General features: G+C 37.0%; 1 protein-coding gene across 1 annotated transcript; it reads left to right on the forward strand.

Annotated features, from left to right (window-relative positions):
* Positions 1-1,849: 1,849 nt before the first annotated feature.
* LOC138311098 (E3 ubiquitin-protein ligase TRIM56-like) lies at positions 1,850-9,075 on the forward strand. Its single transcript, XM_069252538.1, is given in 3 exon segments — positions 1,850-1,917; positions 6,126-7,656; positions 7,659-9,075. Coding segments are annotated over 2 exon segments (1,974 nt in total). The 5' UTR covers positions 1,850-1,917; positions 6,126-6,158; the 3' UTR covers positions 8,135-9,075.
* Positions 9,076-10,938: the final 1,863 nt, after the last annotated feature.

Below are 10,938 nucleotides of genomic sequence, written 5' to 3' on the forward strand. Positions count from 1 at the left end.
AATCATTGCTATTCTTTTTTTTTATTTGTGTGAAGAAGAAATAAATTATTTAAAAATATCCTGGTGATAATCGTAAAGAATTATGCTAGGTTTGTACTACAAGTCTGAATCTGTCCTTCCTTCTTGAAAATCATTTCTTTCTGGTTCATAATGGGTACATTACAAACAGACTTTTCTTTTTACTGTCAGTTTTGATCTCAGAGATACATGTAGTTGTTTTTCCCTTTTATTTTTGGACGAGCTGCCATCACATCTTGCACTTCTGTCATCTGGTTGAAGGTCCCATACATTCTATAAAAAAATATGGAGTAAATGTCAGTTATGTAGTATGTACAGAGATTAAATACTGTATACATGTATATACATAATCTTCTAGTGACTGTGTAAGCCAACATGTAAAACAAACTAGTTCCAATTGTTTTCTGTCAAACACAAATTTATAACAATCACACATCTTTTGAACACAAGTTTATCAAAATCAAACCTCACTAGATACTGATGAGTCATTTCTTGAATTGCAGGGGTCTAGGCATTTTCATGTGAAGAATTATGGTACTAATAGTACTAATGCCAGAAATTATTTAGCCTAAATGTATTGGACATAATATATAATACATATTGTAAAAAATCAATTACTATTCCTTACACCACTTGTGATGCATTGGTGTGAATTTTATATAATTAAGACCAGCAGATAGGATAATGAGTACGTGACTAAGTGACTGTAAATCTAAAAAAAAATACAATCTTACACACACGGGCACTGATGAAGTAAGTTTGAAAGTGGCTTCTTTAATACAGTTAATATCCATAGCATATAGTAAAAGGATGTATATCACTGCATATACATGTATCAGAGTTTTCGACTTGTTAAGATATTTTATTACTGTAACAACCGTAGCAGCTCATATAAACATTTTTATATGATGAATAAAAAAGAGTTTGGGACTTGTTAAGGTAGTTGACAACCATAGCAGCTCATATGAACTTGCATCCATTGATTACTGTATCATGTTTACAGTTACTGTCAATGTTTGTAAGGGTCATTATCTAGTACTATCTTCTCTGTATATCAAACCTCAGTAAACAGACACCCACTGTTCTCTATCTCTAACTGTGGCTTTATCATCAATAAATATTGTAATCTTTCTCTTACTGTATTTAAATCAAGTATAGGTAATCACCATATCAAAATCAAGTTATATTTGTGTGTGATACACTTAATGGCCAACATATTGATAATTAATGACAGAAACATACCAGCACATTATATATACACTTGAATCAATAACATAGAAGTACATGTAAGGTCAATCTTTCTTTATTAAGATACAAAAGATAACGAAAACATTCGGATTATCATTTCCAAGAAATAAAGAATGAACTCGTGCATTTGCATACAGTCAATGGTAGTTTTATTAAATCAGATATTATGTGTAAGAACCATACCATCACAGTATACCTTTTAGGTAGTTTATATACTAAATGGTCATAGCAAATATTCACCGCGCTAACATGATATGACTAAGCTATAAAACTGTATTCACTACCCAAATATTACTGTAAACTTACTTATTTTAGCGTAGGTAAATATTAGCGGAAACTGTTAAATATGATTTATTAAAGCGGATATAAATAAGCGCCGTTTGGCGGTTCAATACAACAAGTACCCTTTTAGAAAAGTACGCACTGTACCTGAATTTACAAAGACAACCCAGGAAGCTGTAAATTCTATATCGGGTTAGGTAAACAGTCTCGATAAACAGTCGATGATAAAGAAATCTGTGATTGTTAGATATCGGCCTCCATCGTAACATTTCGGGAAAGTTTCCGTGTATTGTCGTGATTTCCGGAAATCCCCGACATGTTGTGATTCTGCCTCGGCACACAATTCGCCTCCCCGTGTAAATCTATGTGGTAAGTACACGAGTTAAAGCTTGTTTTATTTAGATATCAATTTTATTTTTCTTATCGTAAAGGAAAGATAGTTATACATTATATATAAGTTGTATTATCTGGGTTTATTGTAGAAAGAAACACAGCAAATATTAACAGATTCAGAGTACAGTAGTGAGACTATACAAACCGAAAGTAGGGATATATTTCGTATATTGTTGGTGTAAAATATAGATTCTTACATCGACAATATGCACAACGTAAAGTCTATCATCGCCAAATACCATACTAATAAAGTACTGTACCAGTAAACATTTGTGTATATGATATATCTTGCTGTTTGATCGTGACATTGTAATGTTGGTCAACCTGCAGGTGTTGCCTCCCTTCGCATACTAAAGTATACCCATATGCCCATGAGGGCTGAAAACGTTAGCTGTGTCATAATGAAGTTTTTTTAGCCCACCATCATCAGATGGTGGGCTATTCAAATCGCTTTTTGTCCGTGGTCCGTTCGTCCGTTAAAAATTCTTGTTACTGCTATTTCTCAGAAAGTACTAAAGGGATCTTTTTCAAATTTCACAATTTCGGTCAACAAAATGGCCGACCGGCGGCCATCTTGGATTTTGATAGTTAATGGTTGTTATTGCTATTTCTCAGAAAGTACTGAAGGGATCTCTCTCAAATTTCAAATGTTGGTTCCCCTAGGTCCCTAGTTGTGCATATTGCATTTTGGGACCAATCGGTCAACAAAATGGCTGACCGGCGGCCATTTTGGATTTTGATAGTTAGAGTTTGTTGCCGCTATTTCTCATAAAGTACTGAAGGGATCTGTCTCAAATTTCATATGTAGGTTCCCTTAGGGCCCTAGTTTTGTATTTTGGATTTTGTAACTGATGATTAGTCAACAAGATGGCCGACCGGCTGCCATCTTGGATTTTGATAGTTATTGCTATTTATCAGAAATTACTGAAGGGATATCTCTCAAATTCCATGCGTAGGTTCCCCTTGGGCCCTAGTTGTGCATAGTATCTTTGGGACTGATCGGTCAACAAGATGGTCAGCCGGCCGCTATCTTGGATTTCACCAATGTTTCTCAGAAAGTAATGAAGCGATCTGTCTTAAATTTCGTTTGTAGTATGTTTGAAAAAGTTTGAAAAGCAGGGAAAAGATCCCTCTTTCCATTGTCAGACATAGATCATTCTTTGGTGGGCGCCAAGATCCCTCTGGAGGACTATCCAAATCACCATTTGTCCTTCCGTTATCGCTATTTCTCTGAAAGTACATTATGGACCCTTTCTCAAATTTCATATAGAATCTTAGTAAGTTATGTATATTGCATTTTAGGACTGATCGTTAAGAATGTGGCCGACATGCCGCCATCTTGATTTCTGATGGTCAATGTTTGTTATCGCTTTTTCTTCAGAAGTACTGAAGGCATCTGCCGCAAATTTCATAGTTAGGCTCCACTAGTTGTGCATATTGAATATTGGAACAGATTGCGATTTGGCTGAAACGTGTCTCATATGTTCCTGAGATGGTCCCGACAAAGTGTTGTTATATTTTGGGTCGATTCGAAATCCAAGATGGCCGCTATCCTGAAAAAAACATCTTGAACATCTTCTCATGTTCGACCGGTGCAATGTGGCTGAAACTTGCCTCAAATGATCCTGACATGGTCCTGAAAGAGTGCTGTCATTTATAGGGTCGATCGGAATTCCAAGATTGCCGCTACAGCCGCCATCTTGAAACTCATTTTGAATTTCTCGAGGTCTAATTGTGCGATTTGACTGAAACCTGCCTCAAGTGATACTGACATTGTCCCGACCAAGTGTTGTTATTTTTCGGGTTGATCCTAAATCTAAGATGGCCACCACAGCCACCATCTTGAAAACACTTCTTCTCAAGTTCTATTGGTACTTTTTCGACTTCTTCTCCAAAACCACTGAACCAAATTTGTTGAAATTTTGCAGAAACCTTCCATAGCCAAATGTCAAGCAAAGCTGTGAATTATATGGACCCAGCCCCTCAGGGGCCTGAGGGGTGGGGCCTAAAGTGGTCAAATAGGCTAAAACTTCAAAAATCTTCTTCTGATATTCCAGACATGGCAGAATCAAATACTCTTCATAGATTGAAAGGTCTTGAGGTCCTTTACAAAAATTGTGAATTATATGACCCTGGGGTCTCACGTTCCCTCTTTGGGAGGGGGTTAAGTTTACTGTGGTTAATATAGTGAAAACACATTTTTGAGCATTATCTGATCATTTGTAATAGGAAATAAGTCAAATGTTGTCAGAATTATCAGTATGAGATGGCCATTGAATCCTATTAACAATTTTTCCACGACTGACCCCCAGGAGCCTGAGAGGTGGGGCCAAAAGGGGTCAAATAAGCTGAAACTTCAAAAATCTTCTTCTGAAATTCGTGAAATGGCAGAATCAAATACTCTTCATAAATTAAAACGTCTTGAGGTCCTTTACAAAAAATGTGAATTATATGAACCTGGGGTCTCGTGTTTCCCCCTGGGGAGGGGGTCAAGTTTACTATAGTTTATATAGGAAAAGCACATTTATGAACGCTATTTTCTTATTTTTCATAGGAAATTAGTCAAACTTGTTTAGAATATTTAGCCTGAGATAGCATTTTATTGTCATATCCATATTTGTCCTGGCCGACCCCCGGGGGCCTTAGGGACAGGGCCAAAAAGGGTCAAATAGGCTAAAACTTCAAAAGTCTTCTTAATTCACAGATTAGATGGAACCAGATACTCTTCATAGATTGGAAGGTCTTGAGGCCCTTTACAAAAATTGTGAATTTAATGGCCCTGGGATCTCAGATTTTCCCCTGGGGAGGGGTCAAATTTACTATAGTTTATATAGGAAAAACAAAAATATGAACATTATTTGCTTTGTTTTCATATGAAATTAGTCAAACTGGGTTAGAATTATTAGCCTAAGAAAGCATTTTAACATCATATCCATATTGGTCCTGGCCGACCCCCAGGGGCCAGAGGGGCGGGGCCAAAAGGGGTCAAATTAGCAAACTTTTAAAAAATCTTCTGAATTCACAGATCGATGGAGCCAAATAATCTTCATAGATTAAAAAGTGAAACTTATAAAATCACTGACACTGACTGACTTCTAGTTTGGTTTTGTTGTTTAACGTTGGCAAAGCAAATTGGAATTTTAAGCATAAGGTTTGGTAACATAATAAATTAACTATCAAAATGAAAAACAAAACAAAAATAAAAAAATCTAATACGAAGGTTCAAACATTAATGTTTATTCTAATACGTATATACTTTTTACAGATTTCAACCAACTCTCAGGTGCCCGTCAAGGCGTCTTGTTATTTTCAGTGTAGTTTTTGTACTTTTCTGAAGCCAATTCACATATATTTAAAGCCTTAGCCAATTAAGGTCATACAATGTTTTTGGATAGTCTTCAATAAATTTTGGTTTTTGGAAATTTAAGGCTTCAATTGGGAAAAATTAAAAGGATTTGTCATGGGGAATGGGGCCAAAATTTTGCCCCAAATCCTGAAAAAGCCCTGCCGAAAAAGGGTTGTTACATTTCTAATTTATCTCAAATCAAAGATGGCTACCATGACACCATATCTGATTAATTTCCTTTAGGATTATTGCCAAGGTAGTCAGATGACCGTTACGGCCCCTGGGCCCGTTGTCTTAAAAGGTGCTGAAGGGATCTCGCTGAAATTCCATTTGCAGGTTTCTCTTTTTCTGTATAGGTAGTAATTGCATTTTGTAAATGAAAAGGGAAAAAACATGACTGATAAGCAGTCATCTTGGATTTTGTCACTCTAAAAAAAGGTCTTGGTTCCTAAAATTAAACTTGTTCGTCCTGAATTCTGCAACAAATTAAAGTACAACACGGTACAATGACTATATTATTTTTCATAGTTGAGGTGCATAATTATACATTCAATGTTTGAAGGAAGAGGGAAATAGAAGAGAAAAGCAGAGAAAAAATCCCTTCTTTTTCTTGTCAGATATACATGTAGATTATTCTTTAAAGGAAGTCAAAATCCCTCTGGGATCTCTTTTGTTATCAAATTAATAATTGTGGTCAACTATTTGTGGAATTGTGATTTCTAAAATCTTTGTGACTACATCATATTTCTGTGATACAAAACTGAACTACATGTACTAATCAAAAATTAACCATGCATAATAACTGTTATTTTTAACTGTGATTTTAATTTTATTTCAGGTGAGCTTGACTAGTTCTCAACTAATCGCCACAATGGCTGAAGGTGGACGCCCTCCAGAGCTCGACCTACACTTACTTGAGTGTCCAATCTGCCTCGACAGACTCCATCAACCCAAGTCTCTACCTTGTCTTCATAGCTTCTGTCAAGAATGTCTGGGGACCTACATCACCAAGGAACTGTCTGGGAGAAGGGTGTCAGGAACAGCATTCCCTTGTCCGATCTGTCGGAAGATGACCTCTCCTATCAATCACTCAGAATCAACGGGAAAATGGGTAAAACAATTCCCGACTAATGGCGTGATCCAGGAACTTATCCAGCTCAGGGAACGCTCGTCTGAGATTCCGTACTGCACACCCTGCCAGACCAGAGGTACCCCTACTAACCCAGCCAAATTCTGGTGTAAAATGATGAACCTGAATTTGTGTGGGGACTGCAAGCTACAATATCATGATATGCTCCACAGTAATTGTGATATCTTAGATATTAGTGGGGACAATATCAGTAACAGACGACAAGAAGAATCGACCCCAAATTGCGAAAAGCACAAAGAATTGGTGACTTGGTATTGCGAAGACCACACACAGCTCGGATGTCACGAATGTATTATTGAATATCACAGGCAGTGTGAGGAGGTGAAGAAAGCTAAGAATTATTTAGAGGAGCTTACAAAAGCGAAAAAACTGGAAGATATGGTTAAAATAATAAAACAGGGAACTGAGGCCATGAAGTCGTTAGTCAAAGATTTTGATGAACAGATTCAATCTTTGAAACAAAATCAAGAAGTTGCGTTGAAGAGTATCGCAGATCTTCGTCAAAGGATAGAAGAACAACTTAATGAGCTCCAAAAAGATGTTACGGATAGATTGGTTGCAAGATACAAAAAGGAGAAAATGACTATCGAGGCCTCGCTACGTCAATGTGAACGTCTTATGAATGGGATGCTGAATACCGCAAAGTCATCCGTCAAAGCTGTAGAGGACAACAACCACATCGAGGCAATAGTATCATACCTGAGAGGTCAATCCGAGGTCGAGTCGTGTAAGGACCTGATCAAGGAGATGAAGGAGTCATTTACGTCAGTAAGTATTCGTCATCAAGTTCCTGATCCTGGTACTCAAAGCGATGACATGTTGGGAAGGATCGTCATCGAGAAACAGGCTCGACTTTTCCCTGATGTTCATGAATTCCTACCTGTACCTCTGATAGAACGTCAGGTGAAGGAGATTGGAAAGTTCAACGTAAGACTTCCGGGAGATGAAGAACATTGCTGGATACGTGGAATTGTGTACCTTCCGGAAAACAAACTGGTACTTAGTGATCACACGAACAGTAAACTAAAGCTGTTTACAGATGAAGGACATAACCTGGATCAGTTAATCCTGCCTGGGTTAACTCGCGATATGTGTTCGGTTACATACGATACTGTAGTAGTCACTGGTAATAGTGTTGTCGGTGTACGTGTCGTAAAAGTGGAGGACTCAAAACTCTCTCTGTTACGTGTCATCAACGCAAACAAAGATTTGTACGGTATACACACACTGACGGCAGGTTTGTTGTGAGTGAGCTAGGGGGAAAGGTATACAGTCTGACACAGGACGGAGCCACTGACCTGATACACAACTATAAGGGGACCTGTTGGTACCTGACACATGACGCTGTGACGGGAGACACTATCGTCAGTGTTGATACTAACACCACTGGAGACGCTGTAGTGTCCAGACTGTCGGCTGACAAACGCCACACGGACGTGATGAAGGTCGGTGGTGTTGTGAGAGTTGCTATGGGAATAGACGTAGATAGGGAGGGGAACATCTACGTGTGTGGTGAGGATTCACACAACGTCGTACAAATGTCTGGGGACGGGACACGTGTCAGGGAACTGTTGACATCAGCTGACGGAATACGGTATCCAAGAGCAATAGCTGTACGTGGTGACACGATTGTTGTCTCTAACATCAATGATAATCGAGATGACCGAAATAACATCCATATCTTTCATCTGCAGTGACGGTGTTGGAATTGCTGATCCCGAGATGAGTGAACATTTGAAACTAGTTGTAAAATTGTATTGTATCGATAAGTATTGTGACAGCGCTTAAACTCTTGTTACCTCTGAATGGTTGACAACTTAACTGTTATTGTGGTAGCTAAAGAAGTCGTGCTTCATTTTAGCGAATTTAGTGTTTATTATAAATGACAGAAAAATAATGTATCTTTGATATAAAGCCTTTTGTCGTGATCTATTTTCGCGAATTTCACGTTCAAATTACATTGTCAAAAATTTAATTATATTATGAATATTTTCCTTAATGATTATAAGGTACTTGAGTATTATTTACAATTAAATGTTTAGGTTTTTTCCAAATATTAATTTTGGTCCACATTTTATACACTTTAGCAGCTGCGAAAGAAGGTTTAGTTTACGGCATTCAATATTATTAGATAGATTATCATTTAATTGGTTAATTATCATTCCCATGAACATCACCGGACTGTAGCACATTAGGATGGAAACTTCTAATTTGTACATACCATTATATTGCACTCCTTTTTAAATTTTCAGTTTTTTCATCTAAATTCTGTTATACAAAATTACCAAACCAAATCCCATCTTTACTTTTGTATGCTTAGAATGGGAATTATGTCACTATTCGATAAATGCATACAAAAACATGAGGTCTGATAGGATTACACCTCCATCTGACTATTGATACAATGTAACATAGTGGAAAACATTTTTAAAAGACATTTTTTAAATAAAATACAAAATACAAGGCGGCTAAAAATTAGAACATTTGATACCTAAGAATACTCCAATAATAAAAAATAGTTTCTGATGTATTTGACTAAGTAGGATTCGGTCATTTAAGAAAAATAAATTTTGTGTTTAAAAAAAAATAAAGAGTTGCATCCAACATACTTCATAACCAATATTTGAATAAATTTTAGTTTTAGAAGTTGTGATATTCAATGGAGGTCAAGATTATACATTTAAACAAACGCAATAGCAAACGCCAACTATTTATTGACAGGAAGTAATATATTTGCCAATTTGACACACGTGACCATAAATGGATATCGATGTCATTCATTTTAAAATAAGTTGGAAAATATTCATCACAGCATGCGATTTATCCAACATCGGTTCTTTAGGTCTATTACGGTATAGTTACTTTTTATTCGCGTGGGACAAGTTAATTTTTCTGAAGTGTTATACAGGTTAATAACAAGTAACATATAATATTAACGCTAAAATTCGTCACATTCACGAATATTTCTCCCCATGAATAAGTATCAAAGAACAAATCGCGAAAATAAACAAAAATATACAGTAGTTATTCACAAGAAGACGTTTGAAAAAACAAACTAGCCTGTTTGAATTCATTTCCATTGACTTGTAACAGGATCTTGAATTTTCTAAATATATGCAGGAAATTAAATTTATATTTTCCTAATTTATTTTGGTTTTATTTTGTTTGTTGTGAATATCTTATATCGTACATTGTTCAATGTAGTCTTTGAATAGCTACATGATCTTTGCACGGTAATCATGTGTGCCTGACTGAACGTGAATACCACCGCAAAGGAACGAAATTGTACGCTAGTGATTAGTGTGGTTCGTTGGACCGAACATTATGAGGGTTGATTTTGTTCATGTCACATTATATCGCATTGGCGACCCACCATGCGACAATGCGCCAAGCAAAGAGCGACAATGCGTTATGCGACAATGCGCGAAGCTAATGGCGACGTCAAACGACATTGAGCGACGTCAAACGACATAGCGAGCGACGTCAAACGACATTGCGAAATGTGACAAACAGTATCGCATCGCGTATTGTCGTATGGCGCATTCTCGTTCTCCGCTTGACGCACTGTCGTATGGCACATTGTTGCCAGTCGCGACCCCTTCATGCAACAGTTCGACAATGCGCCTTGCGACGTTTCGACAACGCCCCAAGCAAAGTGTGACAATACAACAGTGCACCAAGCAAAAATGACAGCGCGACGATTCGCCAAGCGATAAGCGACATTGCGCCAACCGAAGAGGCGACAGTGCAATAATGCGTCATGCAACAGAGCGACAATGCACCATGCACTGCTGCCTGACGCCTTGTCGCACTGTCGCCGAAATAAACTCATACGAACAACCTGTGCACATTTTTATTCCATATAAAGAGAACCAGCGTACGATTATGATCAATCGGGAAAGCCTTTTGAGACCATATAAATTACCAAGACATCCACATAATCGTTCAATATATTTGCATGTAAAATTTACTATTTTAGACGCGAAGATATATCTGCAATACATAATAAATAACGATTGTTCCACTTCAAATACGTATCTGTATACGTATGCATAAACGTATATTGCTTTTTGTAAATAACCCTAATACTAATGGAAAGAATATCAAGTAATATATGGTATAACTACCAGAAAAAGACGAATGCACGACTATTTCTCCGCGCGAATAAGTATCAAAGACGACATCGCGAAAACAAACAAATATATACAGTAGTGATTCACAAGACGTCTTTTGAAACAAACTATTCAAGCGAGGTAACTCCTAATGATTTAATTATGGATGAAACACTTTTAATTTAAATATAAAAAAAGATAAAACTCAACAAATCAAATATATCTCTATTTTGTGAGATTGGTTCTTCATTCCCATCAGTGGATGCCTAATTTGTTATACACATATGGACTTTATATTCTCTTACCCCAGACAGGACGAGATCTTTGCACATGCTCAACAATTGTATGACGTCACAACAACAGTATCATGACGTCGCGTTAATAGTATT

The sequence above is a fragment of the Argopecten irradians genome, chromosome 16 (assembly GCF_041381155.1).
Source record: "Argopecten irradians isolate NY chromosome 16, Ai_NY, whole genome shotgun sequence".
Classification (NCBI taxonomy): Eukaryota; Metazoa; Mollusca; class Bivalvia; order Pectinida; family Pectinidae; genus Argopecten; species Argopecten irradians.